The sequence below is a fragment of the Bos grunniens genome, chromosome 18 (assembly GCF_055505025.1).
Source record: "Bos grunniens cultivar Pamir isolate PY7600 chromosome 18, Bosgru_T2T1.0, whole genome shotgun sequence".
NCBI lineage: Eukaryota > Metazoa > Chordata > Mammalia > Artiodactyla > Bovidae > Bos > Bos grunniens.
In genome coordinates this window covers 60,448,213-60,470,838 of record NC_141182.1, presented here as the reverse complement: position 1 = coordinate 60,470,838, position 22,626 = coordinate 60,448,213, and the positions used below count along the sequence as shown (strand labels likewise).

The window sequence follows — 22,626 nt, the reverse complement described above, 5'->3', positions numbered from 1 at the left end:
AGAATCTGAGTAATAAATGTCTCCACTTCACTTCCCCTCGCAGTCTCAGGGGCTTTCCTTTACAAACGGTAATTTTTAAAAGTTGCAACAATGGCATTTGACAATTCTATTAAATTTTTAAAAAAGAATTACCAGTAATTCTATGATTTATTTTTAAGAAAAGGAGAAAGCACTTGTCAACTCGATTTATAAGGCCAGAATTAGTGGGAAACAAAACTAGAAAAATAGAAAAAAGTAAAATGATCAATCCGTGTGAAGATTAAAAAATTCATCATAAAATATTAGTAATAGAAATGAATCAAAGAATTCTTATCAAAGGTAATATAAATCAGGGAATTCCCTGGTGGTCCAGTGGTTATGACTCATCTCTTTTATTGGCAGGGCCCAGGTGCAATCCCTCGTTGGGGAACTAAGATTCTGCAAGCAATGAAGCTCAACTAAAAATACAAATCAAAATCAAGATTACTTATCAAATACATTATTCTTGGTTACAAACAAATTCTATGTGGATACTGGATGTCCCACAAAAAGATTTCATGTCACCCTTTTGCCATGTCAGTTCTTTCACTGAACTATAGCCCCAAAGTAACTGTTTTTCATGTTCACAATGCATTTACTTTGTACCTGTCATGGCCTTATAGGCATTATCACGTCACAGGAGTCCCAAAACAACCCAGTAATCCCTTGGGATAAAATAGGACAAATACACGTGGTAGAAAAAATATTGCTAAGGAAAACTGAAAACTCTTTATTACACTAGAAAAGTAAACAATGTAACACATTGCATATTAGCTTAATTTGAAACTGAAATTTTAAAAACACTTGGAAAATTGCTGGAGTAAACTATTTCATTATACTAGCTAATAAACATTTCCAAAGATTTTACTAAACTAGGGTAAAAATATCTCCAACAGATTAGTTTTACAAGCATCTTCAAGAATCATATTAAACAACAGAATATGTGTGTGCTGTGGAAAAGAAATGTTAATAAATTATTAGCATGAACATAAATGTGCTTTTCCAAGTCAGAAAGCCAGGAATTTCAGAAATAAGCATTCAGTTTTTTTTCCCCCCCTTCTTTTTGAATGAAGTAGAAAGGAATAGCTTTATTGCTTTGCCAAGCAAAGGCGCCACAGTAGGCTAATGACTTCAAAACTGTGTGTCTCAAACAAGGGTAGAGAGGAGTTTTATAGTAATGGCTCAAAGTGGGTGTGGTCAGCTCATGAACTCTTCTTTGATTGGCTGGTGGTGAGGTAAGTGGCAGTCAGCATCATAAACCTTCTGGCTCCAACTGCTCTGGGTTCCACATGCTGGTGGGCAGCAGGCTTAGTGTCTCCCACTTGGTGGGGGTTTCAGTCTCTGGAGCCTGGACTTACTAACGCTCAGGTTCTTTGTGTCTCAGCACAGAAGGAATTCAGCAAGAAGCAAAGTGACGGGCAAGAAGTAGACTTCTTAATATAGGACACTTGTGAGGGACATAAGTTGGTAGGCAAGAAGAGGGCTCTGCCTCAGTGTTTTATGAAGTCTGACTCCATTAAAAATTTTTTTCTGGGATTACGGGATCTTAGATTCCTGACCACGAACTGAACCTGTGAGCTTGGCAGTGAAAGTACTAAGTCCTAACAACTGAACCGCCAAGGAATTCCCAACTCCTTTTTTTTTTGCTATTTGATTACTGAAACCTTTTAATGCTCAGGAAAAACCTCTTCTTTTTCAGCCTATCTGGACAAACTTTTTTCTTTAAAGCCTGAGGGTGCCTTCCTTTGAGACAAACTGGAAGTTCAAACTGTAAGCTTCACCCAGTAATTAAATTTTTCCTCTCAGGTAAATTGCTCTCCCTTCAATTCTTAAGACTAATATCTTATTAAACACAGATGCAGGGACTTCCTTGCCAGTCCAGTAGCTAAGATTCTGTGTGCCCACTCTAGGCGGCACTGGCTTGATTCCTGGCCAGGGAACTGAGATCATGCATGCCACATGGTATGGCCAAAACAAAACACATAGATGCAAATAACACTTATTCCCATGCAATGGAGAAAACAACCAACTTGTTCTGGGCACTGTTCCTACCACATAATCCATCCCTAGTAACCTGTCCCTCTCCTCTCATGAATAGTCAAGCCCTTTAATGTCCTTACTGCTTTGCTCACAGTCACCTAGTAGAGGATTCTGTCCACTGTGATCAATCCATGGACCATGAACATAACAAGCACAATAAGCAACAGCAATTTTACACTATTCTTTAGAGCCCCTTCCTGATGCTAACTGACACACTACTGATTTTGGTAATTCAGGGTCCTTGTTTTTCCAGGGAACATGGATTGTGAATGAACCACACCTAATGAAGCTGCCTCCTTTCACCTTACTGACTCCTTCCCAGAGACCATCATCAAAGGCCTATAATGAAGGTGTAAGATCAACAGTCTTCAAAATTAAGGTTGAAAGGCATAAATAGTAATGTGGTCTTCAAGAAAGCTCAATAGAACATTTACACAGATACTTGGCCATTTACACATATGTTCTTCTGTATGTCATATACATGTCATTTCCTAAGTTTTAACATTCTGTGACTTCTAATGACTCTGAAGTGCATAACAATCTCATATTACTCTTGGGAGAAATAAAGCCTTAACTTATTCCTATTACGGATTCTCTGATATGTAGGCTAATTTAAGAATTGTGCGAAAAATTCACCAAATTCATTACATTTGTAAGGATTATCCCCAATAGCATGAGCTTTGTGATGAAACCTCAGGATGCATCATTTCATCAAATTCTTTCCACATTTAGTAAATTGCTATAGTTTCTAACCTGTATGAATTCTATCATTACATCAAAAGTGGAGCTACTTGACAAAAACTTTTTACAACACTTATTACATGTGAAACATTGCTTTCCAGACTAAATTCTCTGTTTCAGAGGTTTCATCTTCAGGTACAAGCCTTGGCACACATATTAGTTTGTGTGGTTTCTCTCAAAAGACATATATGAGAAGTCTGGTGAATTGTGCAGTTAGGATAAAGCTTCTGCTCATATGTCTGTAGGGTTTCTCTTCAATGGACTCTCCATTGTTGCCTCATGCTTGAACTCAAGGTAAAGATTTTGCCACACTTGTTGCATTTAAGGGACTCCAGTATCTTCCCCATCTTATCTTTGGATAAAATCCTTGCCACACATATTTGTGTGGTTTCTCTCTAGGATAAATATTCTAATATAAGTCATGAGTGAGCACTAATTTGGAACTTTGCCCTATTCATTACATATGTAATGTTCTATCCAGCACAGATTATTTGATGATGGGTAGAATGTGAGCCCCAAGTAAAGGTTTTGCCCATTCCTGGCATTTGTGAGGTAATAATCTCCAGAAAGAAATCTTTGGCGAATGAATTCCTTGTCTAAGGGCTGGTCAACTAAACATACTTATCTGATTTCTCTCTCCAAGATGATATTTTCAATGAAGTCTAAGATGGCAACATCAGATAAATTAAAACACATCCTTAATGTTCATCATCAATGTGGATTACCTGATGGAAAGGTAGGTTTCAAAGTACACTGATGGATTTCTGAAACTCATCATAATATTTGTCAGGTTTCTCTCCAACATGAAACTTCAGTTCATGTTAAGGTTGGAGACTTTGTGGACTGGAGACTTTGAGACATTCAACATATTTCTAGAGTTTCGGCCTAGTACAGATTATGTAATGGCAAGGTTTTGCCACTCTTATGACGTGCAAATTTCAATCCACTATGAATTTCCCAAGAATATACAGTGTAAATTTTGAATGAATGAAGACAGTCCCACATATATCACGTTAAATGATTTCCCCATTGTATTTATTACCTGGTGTGGAGCGATAGTTGAGATCTAATGAAAGGTTTTCAACAGTCTTTGTTTTTGAAAGGTTTCCCTTTTGTATGAACACTCTGATGCTTTGCCAGGTATGCCTTTCGACTAAAGCAGCTGCCACACTCATTACATTTGTAAGGTTTAACTCCAGTATGAATTCTCTGATGAATTGCAAGACTTGAATTTCGATTGAAGACTTTGCCACACTCGTTACATTTGTAAGGTTTCTCGCCAGTATGAGTCCTTCGGTGCCTTGCAAGATATGAATTAAAACTGAAGACTCTGCCACATATATCACATTTACATAATTTCTGTCCTGTATGGATTATTTGATGTCTCTTGAAGTTCGAGCTGTGATTAAAGATTTTGCCACAGTCTTTACACTTGTAAGGTTTTTCCCCAGTATGAATTCTCCGATGAACTGCAAGGTATGAATTTTGACCAAAAACTTTCCCACAGACATCACATTTATATGGTTTATCTCCTGAATGGATGATTTGATGTTGTTTGAGGTGTGAGCCAAAATAAAAGGTTTTGCTGCACTCATTACATTTGTAATGTTTCTCTCCAGTATGAATGACTTGATGACTGACGAGGGTTGATCTACTACTGAACATCTTACCACACTCGTTACATTGGTAAGGTTTCTCTCCAGTATGAATTCTCTGATGGCTTGCAAGGTTTCCTTTCTGACTAAAAGCTCTGCCACATTCATTACACTTGTAAGGTTTCTCTCCAGTGTGAAGTCTCTGATGACTTGCAAGGTTGGCCTTGTGATGAAAGACCTTGCCACACTCATTACATTTATAAGGTTTCTCTCCAGTATGAATTCTGCGATGTTTTGCAAGGTATGAATTCTGACTAAACACCTTGCCACATTCATTACATTTGTATGGTTTCTCTCCAGTATGTATTCTCTGATGAACTGTAAGGTATGAACTTTGAGTAAACACTTTTTCACATATATCACATTTATGTAAGTTCTCTTTTGTATGGATTATCTTATGTCCAGTGAGGTGCAAGCCATGGTAAAGGGTTTTGCCACACTTGTTATACTTGTAAGATTTCTCTGAAGTATGAATTGTTTGATGAATAGCAAGGTCTGAATGTCGACTAAAGACTTTGCGACACACATCACAATTAAACATGTTCTCTTCTGTATGGATAAACTGATGCTGGGTAAGGTTCAAGCCCTGATGAAAGGTTTCACCACTCTGATTACATTTGTAAGGGCATTCCATGTGTGTACTCTGGTCTTGTGTTAGTATTGAAGGATGCATAAAATCATTCCCATATGAATTAGAAATGTTGGTTTGGACAAGGAGAGAAATTCCTTGAAGTAGTGAAAATGAAGCACTAATACTGATACTCTTGTCAGCTTGATTAAATTCATCAATCTTCTCTTCACTTTTGTAAACATGCAGGTCATCCCAAAAGCTTAATGCAAGCCTGTTTTCAATAGGCTTGATTCCTGCAATACTTCTACTGTGTTCCTCTCTCTCATTGGTGAGATTTTTGTCATGTGTTATAGGCTTTACTTTGTAATTTCTTGCCTCATCTCTTGGCTGAGACTCAAAGTCATATATATTTTCCTGGATTTCCCTGAGGTAAAAATCTTTGATTTTATTCCTTTCGTGTCTTCCCAATATCACTGTTTGGAATTCTTCTGCTCTATCAGTTTTTTCATTTAGTTGTAATTTCTCGATCACAAGTATATGAGAGATATCTACAAGATACAAAAAACTGTAAGTATCTCACTTATTATAACTCATAAATAAATATTTCATGTTAAACATGATACTTGGTGATATTACACCAAACTAGTACTTACACAAAAAGGAGTTATGAAAATTACCAACCATGATATAAAAACCTTTCAAACACAAATGGAATGATTCTTTACTAAAGGTAAACTGATCTGTGATAATATTACTTAATTTTAGGGCACCTAAATTTCAAACAGTTTGGCCACTTGATGGGAAGAGCCAACTCATTGGAAAGGACCCTGATGCTGGGTAAGACTGAAGGGAAAAGGAGAAAATGGTGGCAGAGGATGAGATGGTTAGCTAGTATCACTGACTCAATGGACATGAATTTGAGCAAACTCCAGAAACAGTGAAGGACAATGAAGCCTGGTGTGCTGCATTCCCAGGGTCGCACAGAGACAGAACCGACTTAGCAACTCAACAACAACAAATTTTAAAACAACCTATAACAAGAACACTCACATTGGAAAAACTTTTGTTACCAATCCAAGAAAGTGTAATTTTCAACCATGACACCAAAGCACATACCAATTAGCAGTAAACATACCTACTGGTGGCTCAAAACTGAGGGGAAAAGAATATTATACATATATTGGGCATACTTGTTTAATACAAATGAATGCTAAAAACCAGACAAAATCTACTGTAACAGTAAATAATCCAAAACTAACTTATTCAATGAATAATTTCAATGAGTGATAGTTTCAACTTGCCAAACAAAGAATAGAGAAAATGGTGCATATGATAAAAAAGTTTTTTTAAAAACAAAATGTTCTTCTAAGTACCTCCTGTAAAACTATGTACCCATGAAGCAGCATAAAACATTCAGAAAGGCCACCTTCTGTAAATCAAAATTAAAGATTAGTAAATGAAATATTCTCCATTTATATTGACAGCCATTAAATAGAGCAATTCCCTAATTCTGCAGTGCCCTAAAATATCCAGTTCTTTGGCTCCAAAATGTATATAATATAGAGTGAGCAATTTGTGAATTTACTTTAACTAGGTTGATACACCATATTGCTGAGAACAAATTGAAAAAAAAAGCATACAATTTATAATGCAAGAAAGGGATAGCATAATAAATATGCTAGACTATTCATGCATCTTTTTACACAAAAGACATTTTGACTTAATATAAAAACTGCACTATTTCTGGGAATTTAAGAGTGTCCAGTGGTTAGAACTCAGTACTTTCATTGCCATGGACCAAAGTTACATTCCTTGAAGGAAGATCCCACAAGCAGCATGGTGGGGCCAAAAAACAAACACAAAAACCTAAAGACAAAAAAAATACTATTTCTTTTTAAAGGCTTGAGGATAATTACCACAATTTTTCAAGTAAGGAGAGTGGAATCACAGATTTATGTACATGACCCCAACTGACACAGAAAGTAGTGAGAACCATGATGAGAACTGTAACCTAGAGACTGAGACAATATATTCTTAAACATGACCCTTACCCAAGCAGTATATTACAAAATACTGCAACAAATACCAGGAGCTTAGAAGAAAACTTCAAGGGAGCTGCAAGCAGTGGACTGTGTAACTACTAAGGGGATTCAGCCACCCCTCCTGGAAATGGTTTCTGAGTTGTCACAGCTGCACACAATGATTTAGGTTGGGTCATGAGAAAGTTGATCAATATACAGAGGTGTTATTTTTACAGTGTGAGTAATGTGGAAGGTGGAGGGGTGGGTGAAAGAGTGCAATGGAAATTGGGAAGTTCAGGAGAATAACTTAAACATTCTAGGAAATAACAACCTTTTCATCCACTCCAAGGGACCATATAAAGAAAGGTCAGAACTGAGAAAGGGACTGATTGGAGCTCAGGGTATATGCATATGTAGGAGCACATCTGTGTGGTTATAACTGTGTGAGGACAATTAAAATACTGACCTTAAAAGAACTGGCTTAGCAATAGTATACTACTGGTCCATTTTTAACTAGGGGAATTATAGTATGAGTATGGGAAAGAACCACATGAGATTTAAACACTGCAGAAGGAAATTAACTTTCAATCTGCTATACTATTTGCTATGCAAACCGAATATTCCAATGACTGTATTTCCATGCATATGTTCAATAAACACATACAAAATATTTCAGGAGACTGTGCAATAATGATCTTAGCAGAAAGCAGAAGTGAAAACCAGGAGAAGACTATCAGAAGGAGATGAATCAGTTCATTCTGTGCACACAAAAACAGGGCAAAGTAAAGGAGGGAGATCGTGATTTTGGAATGAAGATCTCTTGGCTAGGCGAGAACACCTTGTATGGGGAAAAAAAGATAGCAGAAAGTGTTTGCCGAAGCCTGAGCAATTTCAGGATATGATCACAATAGTTAAGTAAGTAAAGAAAAAAAAATGTTACTAAAATATTAATTACATAACATACTTTGGTTATATAAAATATTTACATCAACATCCCTTGTTATTAAACATGACAGCAGTTCTTTTAGCTAGCCCGTCTAAATACTAGAAGTCATATCATCAAATTTCTTAACACAAACTCTGCAAAGAAAAACAAAACCATGAGGGAGTGATGTCAGCAGGACAGTAAACCATAGGCACCCATTACCCATGAGGGAACCAAGTTAAAAACAATAAAAGAAAAGCAATTGGGGAAAATTCAACAAACCAATCAAGAAGAGGCAGCACCCAAGCAAATGCTTGTCCTAAAACACTAGACGGAAAAACATAGGAAAGTTCATGACAATTTCCTGGCCTTCAACTTCCCTCCTCCTTCTTACACTGCATTGAGAGTTAACTGGCACAAGTCTCCCCATTCCCAGAGGTTCCCTCAGGCAGAAATGCTAAAAACATGATAGAAACACTCAGTAAACACTAGAAATAGAAAAAAGTGACCTAAACACAATAAAGGACATGTAATAAAAGCCCACAGCTAACATCATAATCAATGGGGAAAGACTTAAACCTTTTCCTCTAAGACCAGGAATGTAACAAAGATGTTTGCACTACTTCTAAAAGAAAAACTACGGAAATTCCTACCAAGAACATGGAGATAGAAGAAAAACACATATAACCAGTCCCAACAGCAAATGAAGCAAATCCATCTCTTCTGAAAAATGAAATGTTCGAATACGTAAAACACCCCAGGAAATTATTGTAGTGCAGTGGTTAGAACTCCACACTTCCACTGTCAGGGGACCAGGTTCAATCCCTGTTGGGAGAACAAGGATCCCACAAGTCACATGGTAAGGCAAAAAAAAAACACACACACACACACCTTGAATAGTTGGCAAAAAAAAGAAATAATGAACTCAGAAAAACAACAATATACAAAACCAACAAACAAAAGTCAATACTGTTTCTATATATTAACAATAAAAAAATCATGAAGGAAATTCAGAAAACTCCATTTAAAATATTATTAAAAAACTAAAGTACTTGGCAAAACTTTACAGAAGAAAGCAAAGATATATGCTCTGTGAACTAAAAACAGCTGAAAAATAACCCAAAGGACACAAATGCAGACATCTCAAGTTTATGGACTAGAAGTAAACATGGTCAGGGTGTAAATACTACTACTCTAAGTGATCAACAGTCCAAGGCCATACCACCCTGAACAACCCTGATCTCCTCTAAGTAATCAACAGATTTAACCCAATCCCTAACAAAACCCCGATAGTGTGTCTTAAATAGATAAATCCATCGTTAAGACTCAAATGCAACCTCAAAAGACACTGAAGGACTTTCCTGGTGGTCCAGTGGCTAAGACTCCATACTCCCAATGCAAGAGACCTGGGTTCCATCCCTGGTCTGGGAACTAGATCCCACATGCTGCAACTAACACTTGGTGCAGCCAAATAACATTTTTTTTTTTTAAAGAGACACTCAACAAAAAAACTGAGGTTAAAAAGAACAAAGTTGGAGGTTTCACAATTACTTTTAAAAGTCTCAGAAACCTAAACTAATCCAAGCAGTGTGGTATTAGCACAAAGACCAGTGGCATACAACAGTGGCATGAGAAATAAATTCTTGTGTATGTGGTCCAAGGGGATCCCCATGTTCAACAAGAGGATGTGGACCACCCAATGGGGGAAGGACAGGCTATTAAACAAAAAATGAACTATGTTTCCTATTGAAAATATCATTCCACTTCATAAGTTCTCTAATTTAGATGTTTTAAACTTAGCTGTTGATGTAAAAGAATAATGGCACACAGGTGACCAAAAGATGGCATCAGTAACAGTTTACAAAACAGCTTCACAAACGAGAACGGGAACTTGGACAGCGTTATCCTGAAGAGAAATCCCTATACTGCTTGCTGAGAATGTAAGGGGATGGTTATTGCACATGTGAACATCACTGTCATGATGCCATTGAGACAGGCTTTTGTGACACTGCTCAAAAGCACAAAAACACCCAGAAAGATTTATCAGCCAGGCTCTGGGGATATTTCTTATTTCATATCATAGAATATGCAGACCATATCAATATAGCATGAAGTGGTTATTTTCTATATAGCGGAAAAAGATTACAATATATGACGAATAGTTCAGTTCAGTCACTCAGTCATGTCTGATTCTTCACGACCCCATGAACCTCAGCACACCAGGCCTCCCTGTCCATCACCAACTCCCGGAGTCCACCCAAACAAACCCATGTCCACTGAGTCGGTGATGCCACCCAACCATCCCATCCTCTGTCGTCCCCTTCTCCTCCTGCCCTCAATCTTTCCCAGCATCAGGGTCTTTTCCAATGAGTCAGCTCTTCGCATCAGGTGGCCAAAGTATTGGAGTTTCAGCTTCAATATCAGTCCTTCCAATCAACACCCAGGACTGATCTCTTTTAGGATGGACTGGTTGGATCTTCTTGCAGTCCAAGGGACTCTCAAGAGTCTTTCCAAACACCACAGTTCAAAAGCATCAATTCTTCCGTGCTCAGCTTTCTTTATAGTCCAACTCTCACATCCATACATGACCACTGGAAAAACCATAGCCTTGACTAAACAGACCTTTGTTGACAAAGTAATGTCTCTGCTTTTTTTTTCAAAATAATCTGTCAACCAGTAAACTCACCCCATAGATAAGTTACACAGAAGAAAAATTTCCTCTGAGAGTTCAGATAAGTAGTAAATGTTTAAAAAAAAAAAAAAAAGAAGAAGTAAATGTTTGTACTTCCCATAGAATTCTCTGATGAAGGGAAAGTCTGCACACACTGTCAATAATGAAGCTTCCTCTAGGCCCTTCCAAGATATGACCTGTTATACCCTCAAAGGCATGTACCTCACTCTACAGACCAGGAGTCTTTTTTGCTTCGTTACAAGGGTAAAATACTCAGATAAGAAACAAATACCTCCACATAAGAGGAAAGACACATAACTTACTGTGGCTTTGCCAGAATCCTAGTCCCTTGCTCAACTGAGGATTGATGGGAATACAGAGAGGAACAGAAAAATATTTCCAAAATTTACAGGCTGTTATCTCCTTCTGAATACGAAGGGAACAGTATAATGCACAGAAACATACCCCTTTTCCTAAGACTTCTAAATCAAAAGCACATAGGTAGGAAACAGGAAAAGGCGTGTCTTAAAAGTTTTCCATTGAACTTTATCACTACAAAAGCTCTAGAACAATTCCTGATGTATCATGAAGTGGGCAGATCGTCAGAGGAAAAGGTAGATTTAAACTCCTGAGGCTGCGTCCTGAAGCTCTTCACGTCTGAATCAACAGGGATTTCAGATCAGTCAAGTAAAACCGGGGCTCCCAAGAGGCACACAGTGGGAAATGCAGAGATACCCCAGGGTAGATCCCAACTTCAAAGGGAAGTGATCCTCACCCAAGGAGACTATGTTGCTGAGGGTCTCCACCATCACGTCCCTGTACAAGGCCCTCTGAGCAGCATCTAGGCATTCCCACTCCTCCTGAGTGAACTCTATGGCCACATCCTTGAAGGTCAGCTGTGCCTGAAACGAAAACACATTTCACCAAGGGGCCATGAGGAGAGCTCTTATTTTCACACAAAAGGAGAAGAGGAGAGAGGGCTAAGGATGAACTCAGTTGAAGTAATATTCTGACAGATCCATGGAAAGCTATTTGGAGGAAATTATGGGCCTTTAATTTTAATTCCTTATGCTTTTTCCCAGAGATTATGATAACCTCTAACCAATGTGGAGGATGATTGATGTCCAATGTGGAGGTAAATCAATGTCCATTTTTGTGGACACTACATGAAATATATGTAAATAAGATTTAATAATGAGTAGTTTCTCCAGAACTGTTAGAGTATGTGTTTGTTACACACTGCTATTCAATATCTAGATGAGCTACACTATGAGTGATGGCATCAGAAATGACAGAGTCAACAGTGCTTTAAAAAAAAGGTCAAAATCTTAAACCATGATTACAGTGACTAAGGGTGTTCGAATACTTCAAAGATGCTAAACAATACTCTAAATGCTTTATGGCTATGAACTTTTTTTTAGTCAACATCATAGCTCAGTAGAAAAAGAAGTATGCCATCCTACAGAGACAAAAGTGTCAGAGACATTTGGAGAAACTCTACTTAGTTCAAGAAACTAAGTAATCATACAGCAAGAATCTCAATTAAGGAGAATGAGGTCTTGAACTCAAGGTAAAGAAGCAAAAACTCAAGTAAGAGAAGAGCATTAGAAAAAAAAATAAAGAAGAGCACTAGAAGCACACTGATAGAGGGTTCCCTGAGAAAACTTGAAATAAGGTCAAAGCGAACAACACGGAAGGCAATAAAAGATCGTTACAGATGTGGGTGCACAAACACATACATATAACATGTTAGTAATCTTACTGTTATCTGAACCTTGAACAGGAGAGTGTAGGAAAAAATGCAAGGCCACAGAATATATTTATGATATAATTTCAGCTACAAAAAAATGCAGTACATAGTTTTAAAATTATGATGTCTTATCAAAACCATGGACTTGCAGATCCATGAACTAACTTATGGACGCACGTGTATTACAAACGCAGAAATAACTGAAATGAGAGATGTTATCTAGGGACATTTTTTTTTTTCAAGTGCAAATAATTTGAGAGATCATTCTAGAAATATCCAGCAGCATCATTCCAAAAAGGAACATTCCAGAAAGTTCCAGTGAGGAAGAGAAAGTTGCAGCCATGGGCAACTGGAGCTCCATGTGAATGGACATGCTCTGAGAGTCTGTGAAACAACCTCAGAACTGCCCCCACAGAGGGGTGAGGGAGCTTGGGTGTTTACTTACTTACTCCCACCCAGCCCTCATTTTTCTTTTTTTGGCCTCAAGGCATGGCATGAAGGATCTTAGCTCCCCCAACCAGGGATGAAACTCTTGCCCCCCCCTGCAGAAGTGCAGAGTCTTAACCACTGGACCATCAGGGAAGCCCCCATCCCTCATTTTTGGGGGTTGTTCCTGGCCCAAACAGGAGAGTTCAGTGTTTGCAGTCAGTTGCCATCAAGAATGTACTGGAATGGTAAGACCCAAATGAACAAGGAGGGACAGGACACCCTTATGTATTCCCTAACTAGTCTGAAATTCCTTAAGAGAAAGGAGTGAGTTCACAGAATTCACTATTCTACTCCCAACAGTCTGTGCGGGATTCGGTATGCAATAAGTAAACAATAAGGATAGAGAGGATAAATCAATCAACATAAAGAAAATTTGAGACAACAGTTAAGGAGACTTCCAGGAGGTTGGGAATAAATATACACACTTGCTGCTATATATAAAAGAGAGGGAATTACCTGGCCATCCCCTCTGGACATATTTTTGCATGATTTTTTATCATCAGTTTTATATATGTGAATTTCAGCATTTTTTGGAACAACGAAAGAGTTACCTGTGCTAAATGGTACCAACAGGAAAAAAGCAGGAAACGTTAAGTACAGCTTCTACGGAATACCTATATATAAATACAATTTAAAAACACAGTATTTATTTCTGTAAACACTTGACTCCTAAAACATTGACTCAAACTTAGAAAAGTTACGGAAAAAAATATACTGTAATTAAGAAAGAATATTTCTCTAAATATCATGATCAGAAGGAAACACTTGATGAATTCATACCGAATTGACAGTGGAGTTAAGGGGGCTGGCCAGGGGTCCTGCCTTTCACCTCAGTACAGCATGCCTGAGCAGGGACCAACAGAGGAAGTAACGAGAGGAAAACAGAGTGGGAGCAAGACACACAGCATGTCAGAGCTGGAACTGTGAACATTCACAAATCTAAATCAAAAAGTAGAAGGATGGAAAAAGATATCAGGAATTACTGCACAATATCAGACAAAATAACCTAAGGAAAAAAACTAACACAAGACACAAAATACATCGTGAAATGAGAAAAGGGTAAATTTGCCAAGAAGCTATAATAATTATAAATATATACACATCTAACATCAACCCAGGAGGACCTGATGAAGGGGTTTATAACAGGGATTCAAATGTGGAGTCTCTGATAAAACTAGGGTGTGAGGAGGGCTTGTGTTCCCTAAATCTTGTCTCCCCCAGGTTGGAAGGTGTTCAAAATGCTACTGGGGAAGAGTGGATGACAACTACTAATAAATCCAGAACAAACGAAACAGCTGGGACAAAACAGAAATGATGCTCAGTTGTGGATGTGTCTAATGGTGAAAGTATGTCCGAGGCTAATAAGGAACAATACTGCATGGGAACCTGGAATGTTAGGTCCATGAATCAAGGTAAATTGGACATGGTCAAGCAGGAGATGGCAAAGTGAACTAAAATGGACAGGAACAGGTGAATTTAAATCAGATGACCATTATATCTACTATCGTGGGCAAGAATCCCTTAGAAGAAATGGAGCAGCCTACATAGCCAACAGAAGAATCTGAAACGCAGTGCTTGGGTGCAATCTCAAAAAGGACAGAATGATCTCTGTTCACTTCCAACACAAACCATTCAATATCACAGTAATCCAAGTCTATGCCCCAACCACTAATGCTGAAGAAGCTGAAGTAAAAGGGTCTCATGAAGACCTACAAGGCATCCTAGAACCAAAAAAAGATGTCCTTTCCTCACAGAGGACTAGAATGCAAAAAGTAGGAAGTCAAGAGATACCTGGAGTACCAGGCAAGTTTGGCCTTGGAGTACAAAATGAAGCAGGGCAAAGGCTAACAAAGAGTTTTGTCAAGAGAATGCACTGGTTATAGCAAACACTCGCTTCCAACAAGACAAGAGACAACTCTACACGTGGACATCACCAGATGGACGATTCTGAAATCAGACTGATTGTATTCTTTGCAGCCAAAGATGCAGAAGCTCTATACAGGCAGCAAAAACAAGACAGTGAGCTGACTGTCACTCAGATCAAGAGCTACTTATTGCAAAATTCAGACTTAAATTGAAGAAAGTAGGGAAAACCACTAGCCATTCAGGTATGACCTAAAGCAAATCCCTTAATGATTATATAATGGAGGTGATGAATAGATTCAATGGATCAGATCTGGTAAATAAGAGTGCCTGAAGAACTATGGACAGAGGTTTGTAACACTGTTTAGGAAGCAGTGACCAAAAACATCCCAAAGAAAAAGAAATGCAAGAAGGCAAAGTGGTTGTCTGAGGAGGCCTTACAAAGAGCTCAGAAAAGAAGAGAACTAAAAAGCAAAGGAGAAAGGGGAAGATATATCCAACTGAATGCAGAGTTCCAGAGAACAGCAAGCAGAGATATGAAAGCCTTCTTAAGTGAACAATGCAAAGAAATAGAGGAAAAGAAGAGAATGGGAAAGACTAGAGATTTCTTCAAGAAAATTGGAGATAGAATATTTCATGTAAGGATGAACACAATAAAAGGATAGAAATGGCAATGACTAAGAGAAACAGAAGAGATTAAGGTGGCAAGCATACACAAAAGAACTATACAAAAAAGGTCTTCACAACCTGGATAACCACGATGGTGTGGTCAGTCACCTAGAGCCAGACATTCTTGAATGTGAAGTCAAGTGGGCTTCAGAAAGCATCACTACAAACAAAGCTAGTGGAAGTGATAGAATTCCAGCTGAGTTATTTCAAACCCTAAAAGATGATGCTGTGAAAGTGTTGCATTCAATATGCCAGCAAATTTGGAACACTCGGCAGTGGCCAAAGGACCGGAAAAGGTCAGCTTTCATTCCAATCCCAAAGGACAGTGCCAAAGAATGTACAAACTACTGTACAACTGCACTCATTTCACATGCTAATAAGGTAATGCTCAAATGTGCTCCATAATAAGAGAAGCCACCGCCTTGTGAAGCCTGAGCACTGCAACTAAAGAACAGGCTCTGCACCACCCGAAAGAGAAAGCCTGGTTGCAGCAACAAAAACACAGTGCGAACAAGGAAACCCAGCACAGTCCAAAATAAATAAGTAATAAATTAAATTTTTGAAAAAATTTAGAAAAGTTGCAGCATAAAATATCAGCACATGAAAATCAACTGCATTTCTATCTACACACAATGAACCATTTAGACAGAAAATGAGAGAACAATCCTATAGAAAACTTAGGAAAAAGATCAGACAAGTAGGTGTAAGACCTCTACACTGAAAAGTACTAAACTTTAAAACAAAAGTCCCTGGAGATACATATAAATAGAAACACACCCTGGAGTGGGAACTTTATGCTTTTAAAATGACCAAATTAGGGTGGGAGGGAGGCTCCCAAGGGAGGGGATATATGGCTGATTCACATTCTTGTATGGCAGAAGCCAACATAACATTGCAAAGCAACTATCCTCCAATTAAAAATAAATTTTAAAAAATGTACGGGACTTCCCTGATGGTCCACTGGCTAAGACCCCATGTTCCCAATGCAGGTGGTCCAGGTTCCATCCCTGATCAAGGAACTAGATCCCACACGCTGCAACGAAGAGTTCGCATGTTGCAACTAAAGAACCTGAATGCTGCAACAAAAACTGAAGATCCTGCAATGCCGAAACTAAGACCCAGTGCAGCCAAATAAATAAATATTTAAAAATGCAAATAATAATACATAATTTAAAAAATTCCTTCATTTGCAACCCAGCAAGACCTGGTATGCCCCTATAATTTTTCAATGGAAATTAAGAGGCAGTTGAGCTGATTAAAAACAGATAACATTTTCTTTCCTTAGAAATAGCAAACTACAAAAATCAAGCCAGTAAGATTTCATTGTAAAATTTTCTTAAAAAAAAAGACCCAAAGAGAGACTTCCCTGGTGGTCCAGTGGTTAGGACTCCAGGCTTCCACTGCAGGAGGCACAGTATACAGATTTAAGGAATTCCTATGCCATTTTTTGCAGTTAAAGGAAAAAAAAAATCATTCCTAAATTCATAGGGAATCTCAAGAACCAGCAAACAGCTAAAATATTCTTGAAAAAGAGGATGAATGTACAAGTGTCAGGGAGGATACTTTGGAGCCAGGGAAGAATAGAGAATCCAAAAAAGGACATTTGGAGGACAGGCTGAGAATATGACTTTACCTGAGAAAGAGGCATTCCTGGCTCCTGTTCTGTTTCCTCCTCTTCCTCTTAGCAGGACACACAAAAAGGGAGAAAACAAAATATTAGACTAACTGATAAAACTAGGATTTGTCTGTTAATATAAAAGATCATTGACAACTTTACCAAGTACCCACCAAAAAGATCTAAAATTATTTATTACATACCAAAGAGCTTTTCCAGTACAAAGGGAAAAGAGGACAAAGCAAGCAGGCCGCCAAGAAACCTGAAACACATTTTCAAAAGAATGAATTTTTATCATCTAATATTTGTGGTGTCAATGTTTTAAAAATTTCACAATGCATTATATTACTATTTAAAGAATGATTTGATTATAGAAAAGCACCAAAGCTTATTAACAAAAGTTAATGATCATTTCCAGGGAAGCAGAAACTGAATAAACTAAAATTTTTTCCAAGCTACAAAAAGAATTATATGTAAAGGTATAAGAAAGAAAAGTAGGCCCATCACAAAAAGGAGCATTCTCAATGTTCTTTTTTTTTTAATTGACTTTTTATTTACTTATTCTTTGGCCACACTGGGTCTTCGTTGCTGTGATCAGGCTTTCTCTAGTTGTGGTGTGAGGGCTTCTCATCGTGGTGGCTTCTCTTGTTTCAGCACACGGGCTTAGTTGCCCCAAGGCATGTGGGATCTTCCCGGACCAGGGATCGAACCTGCGTCCCCTGCCTTGGCAGGCAGATCCTTTACCACTGGACCACCAGGAAAGTCCTCAATGTTCCTTTTAAAAGGCACCATGCAGTGACAGATTCAATCATTTCTTGCCCCACTTGTCGTCTCCTACTCCTGTGCCCCATGTCAAGCAAAGGGAAGGGGGTGACTCACAACTGAGTGAATCAAATCACTGGGTGCGCTAGAGGTAAAGAACCTGCCTGCCAATGCTGAAGACATAAGAGATGCAGGTTCCATCCCTGGGTCGGAAGACCCCCTGGAGGAGGGCCTGGCAACTCACTCTGGTATTCTTGAGAATCCCATGGACAGAGGAGCCTGGAGGGCTACAGTCCATGGAGTCGCGAAGGGTTGGACACAACTGAAGTGACTTAGCAGCAGCAGCCCCCTGGCTAAACAGGGCTTGCAAATACAAGTTATCCTCTGATATGAAGAATTACAGAATGCACAAGACACAAGTTCTGCAATTCTCATCCTCATCTGTACAATTAGAGACATTTTATTACATTCTAAAATAAGAAATCATATATCACAACTTATCCACAACCAAACAACTCACCATCCATCTGCATCCAGTTCCCACTACCCACCTGCTCTACTGTTTCCATTTCAGTCGGTTAATCTCTTTTCTTCCCTTCTGCTCTCCAGCTCTTCCTGTTTCTTCCCTCACACCTGTCCTGCCCACTCTGTAAACTGTTTCCCTCGAGATGCTTGGTCTCTGCATCCTTTCTGATGGTCCTCCATCTGTGTTTCTGCCTCTTTCTTGCCCCTCCCTGCTCCCTCTCTGCCCTCCAGTTACACCCCTTCTCTCCCTCTTCCACTCTCCTTCTCCCCCTTCTCTGACACCCCAGGTGGTCATGCATCCTTCCTGCTCTCATTTCCTCTTGTGGTCACACTTGATCCTCCTTCTCTCCCAGCGCCATGCAGCTCTGCAGCCCAAGTGTCCAGCTCTTTCATCCTCTCACCCCACTCTATGTGAAGTGCCTCTCCTTTGGTGGCCCTGCCCTACCGCTGATCCAAGGCCCTTCTATGTTACTCTCTGTCAGTTACAAACTGGCACTTGCCATCTACCCACATGCCAGTAGTCATGTTTGGATGTGAGAGCTGGACCATTAAGAAGATTGACCACCGAAGAACTGATGCTTTCGTACTGTGGTCTTGGAGATGGCTCTTGAGAGTCCCTTGGACTGCCAGGAGATCACACCAGTCAATCCTAAAGGAAGTCAACCAAGAATATTCACTGGAAGGACAGATGCTGAAGCTGAAGTTCCAATACTTTGGCCACCTGATGGCAAGAGCCAACTCATCAGCAAAGACCCTGATGCAGCAGAAAATGAGAAGGTTGCATACCGTCACCGACTCAATGAGTTTGAGCAAACTTCGGGAGATAGTGGAGGACAGAAGAGCCTGGTATGCTGCAGTCCTGGGGGCCACATAGAATCAAACAGAACTTAGCAACTAAACAATAATAATCTACCTGTCTACCTCTACAAGGGTTATTTCATGTGCTGCTGCAGCTGCTGACCTTCAATACCTCCTGAAAGGAGTTCACAGTGGAGAGCAGAAATGAGGCATCTGTGATTGGGGGAGAAACTGGCAGATCAGGTCTTCAGATAGATATTTTCAGGAGCCAATTTTATGAGCCCAATTCTTGTATCTCCCCATATCTAGAAAAGCACTAAAGTCCTCCATGGTGATGACTGTTCCTTGTGATTAGCAAAGCTTCACAAAAGTAGTAGAAAACTTCTGGAAAAAAATATGTGCTTGATTGCATGTAATCCCCCTTCACCAAACTCTATATACTGACCTTTCCCCCTGCCTCTTTGCAGCAGCTTCTCAGAGCTATGTGAAGTGCTGTTTCCTGGACTGCAGTCCTCATTTTGCCCCAAACAAAACTTTACTTGCAAACCTCATATTGTGCATTTTTTTAAACTTGACATCTCCCATCCCCAGAGATCCAACTTTGTAAAAACTCTACATCTTTATTCACCTGCTATTTTCAGTGCTTAATCTTTCATTTCACTCGGTTTACAAGTCCCTCAGCCACAGTCTCTATCCCTATGGATTCTCCTTCATCCTCTTCTCATTCTCAGTTTTTCTCTCAGTTGCTCATTATCTGCTTCTCCTGAGCTCTCTGACCCACGTATTTACAGGGCTGAGTAAGACATCTGCCTACAGGAAAAAAAAAGAAAACACTTTTTCCATCATGTGGAATTTGGAACAGAAGACCACTGTGTTTCACAAGGCTAGCTCAGGTCACCTCCCATTACAAGGGGAGGCTTGCTGGGCAGAAGGACTGGCCTCAGGAGATGGGAGGACCGAGGTGATGGCAGGGAGGAGGGGGTCTTAGGAGAGGGGCGGGCTGTCTTGAATCCCAGAGTTAGGAACGGGAGTGAGGAGACAAACTAGGTGATTAAATAGTTAATCCAACTAGGGGATTGTCAGTAGAATAACAGACTTGTCAGACTCCTGCAAGTTAATGATTACTCAAGAAAGCAGGCTTGCTTAGCAACAAAGCTATTCAACAGATGCTCAAGAGGACCCTGAAACAACCCCGCTCAGTGAGCTCAGTAAATTACCACACGCTCTGTGCACCCATAAAAAGCACTAATTTGTGAAGCTAGCTTGACCAGGTAGGAAAAACAACAAAAAACTCCCCTGCCCAACCTGTTGGTGGGACTGGTGCAGGAAGGCTGACACCTACTCAAGAAAGACGAGGAAAGTCTTCTCCCCACCTCACCCCCAACGCCACTTTCCCTCTGATGATAAATCTGTAGCCCAGCAAGTTCTCTGGGCTTTGCATACTCTCGGCTGCCCACTTGTAAGACTCGCAAACTTCCTATTCTAATAAATCACTTATCTATCACTTTGCCTCTCACTGATTTGACTTTTTTTTTTTTTTGCACTGAGACTGAAAGGACTGTGGTGTGGAAGCTCGGCGGCGACCCCTTCCACCGCCACCAACGACACAAAAGAGCTTCACCAGGTCCCGCCAGGAGGACGGGGCCTCTCCCTGGGCGGGAAGGCCAGCGCTGCCCTCCAGGGCTCCAGAAAGCGGGCTGGGAGGAGAGGGGCGCGAATCCGCCTGGCAAAAGAGGGCTTAACTGGGGAGCGGAAGGACTAACGGGTTTTTCAGCCAGAAAATGTAGCGAAAGGCGGCGTCTACGTTGACTGAAGGCAGAAGAGCCGAGGTACCGACCTCCGGATGAATCTAAACCCCAAACACCCGAACTGCACGAGGACTTCTGGATTTACCTGGGGGTGGAAGGGCCAGGTGCTGAGATGTCAGGTATCTAGTCACTCCACAGCTCCCGAGGTTTGAGTGACGGAGGAGGCGCAGCAGGAATTTACACAGAAAGCTGACGCTTAACCCGCCGCGGTTCAACGTTCATTCTGCGCTCCGCGCTTCCCGTTCCGTAACCAACTGCGCACGCGCGGACTTGGACGCTGGGCCTCCGGGGGCGCCGGGCGGGGCGTCGGCCTCAGGGCGGGTGCGGGCCGCGTGTGAACTCAGACCTGGGAGGGCAGGCGGGACCCGGCGCCTCTCAGGATCCCCTAATGTGCTGTTACCTTACTGTCTTGAACAATTTGGGAGTAAAAGCGTACAGCCGTGTGGGCTACCTTGGTGGGAAGCTAATCTGTTTCCTCCTAACAAGTGGAGAATGCTTACGGGAAAACCTGCTTTTGCAAGCAGGTTGCTCGCACTCTGTGGTCTCGAGGAGCAAACACTTCGGTGGTTGGGAAAGTGCGACTAAGAGTGGTTGCTGTGCCAGTGAAGTTGCTCAGTCGTGTCCGACTCTGTGCGGCAATTACAATTCACTTGAGCAATTGGGACTACAGAGGATGAGATGGTTGGACGGCATCACCTACTCAATGGACGTGAGTTTGAGTAAACTCCCGGAGTTGGTGATGGACAGGGAGGCCTGGTGTGCTGCAGTCCAGGGATCACAAAGAGTCGGGCACAACTGAGCGACTGAACTGAACTGAACAGTTTAGGGAAACAAGAACTTGACATGCCCTTCTGTATTACCAAACTAGAATGAGTGATGAAAGTCTCCCACTGAAGAATGGGCCATTTCACACCGACATCTTACAGAATACTTTTCCCTTTCTATAATCCTCATTCTGGTAGGACAACTAACTCAACGCCTTGGTTCCAGAGCCTCAGGGACATAACCTAGCATCTGAGACTGGAGCACCATGACATGTAGTAATTTCTGTCACTAATCACTGCAATACATTTAAAAAATGCAATATTTAAAAAAAAATTCTTATAAATTGCATTCTTCTTTTTGCTCAAGTGTTTTACTTGCCTTTTAAAATCACATCCGCTCCCACCTCCAGTTTGAGATATACCTGACTTACATGACTGTGAGTTTAATTTGCACAGCACGATATTCTTACAGAGACTGAAATAATTATCACAGTAAGTTTAATAAGCATTTCTCATCGCATGTTATACTCAGGATAAATAACAAACTGCAGACATGTTCTCTCCCTCACATCTTTTCACCTTTTCTCTGTTCTTTAGGTGGAAATGGGACATTGCAGAAATTAATTTTTCTTATTAAAACTATGCTGGCCATTTAACTAGTAGCTAATATTAGGGAAAATATGAGACAGACATTTTGCTGAAAATCAGACAAAATCTAAAAATGAAAAGAGTTTTACTTGAAACCTTCACCATCCTTGGTCACTCAGCAGTCATACTGCTACAAGGACAGTAAAGACTAAGTGTTCATAGATTTAGAAGGGGCAGAGGATGCATCAAATCACACAGCTCACCCTCCAGACTTCCTCTTACCATATCTATCATTATTCACTTCTTGTATCTAAAATTCTGTCATTCGGCATAAAATTTCAGTCTACCCAAGG

General features: G+C 40.1%; 1 protein-coding gene across 5 annotated transcripts; it reads right to left on the bottom strand.

Moving 5' to 3' along the window:
• Positions 1-724: 724 nt before the first annotated feature.
• On the bottom strand, positions 725-21,214 carry LOC147354497 (uncharacterized). Of its 5 annotated transcripts, none has more exons than XM_086354304.1 (6): positions 21,007-21,214; positions 19,742-19,923; positions 17,232-17,290; positions 17,047-17,093; positions 11,418-11,544; positions 725-5,573 (listed from the first exon to the last, which is right to left on the bottom strand). In XM_086354304.1, the coding sequence occupies exons 4-6, from the start codon at positions 17,059-17,061 to the stop codon at positions 3,880-3,882; spliced, it is 1,836 nt and encodes a 611-aa protein (XP_086210430.1). In that variant the 5' UTR covers positions 17,062-17,093; positions 17,232-17,290; positions 19,742-19,923; positions 21,007-21,214; the 3' UTR covers positions 725-3,879. The 5 variants fall into 5 exon arrangements, with proteins under 5 accessions (XP_086210430.1, XP_086210431.1, XP_086210432.1 ...); XM_086354305.1 differs by having other exon boundaries at positions 18,342-19,923; positions 21,007-21,148; XM_086354306.1 differs by lacking the exon at positions 19,742-19,923 and having other exon boundaries at positions 17,047-17,091; positions 21,007-21,193.
• Positions 21,215-22,626: the final 1,412 nt, after the last annotated feature.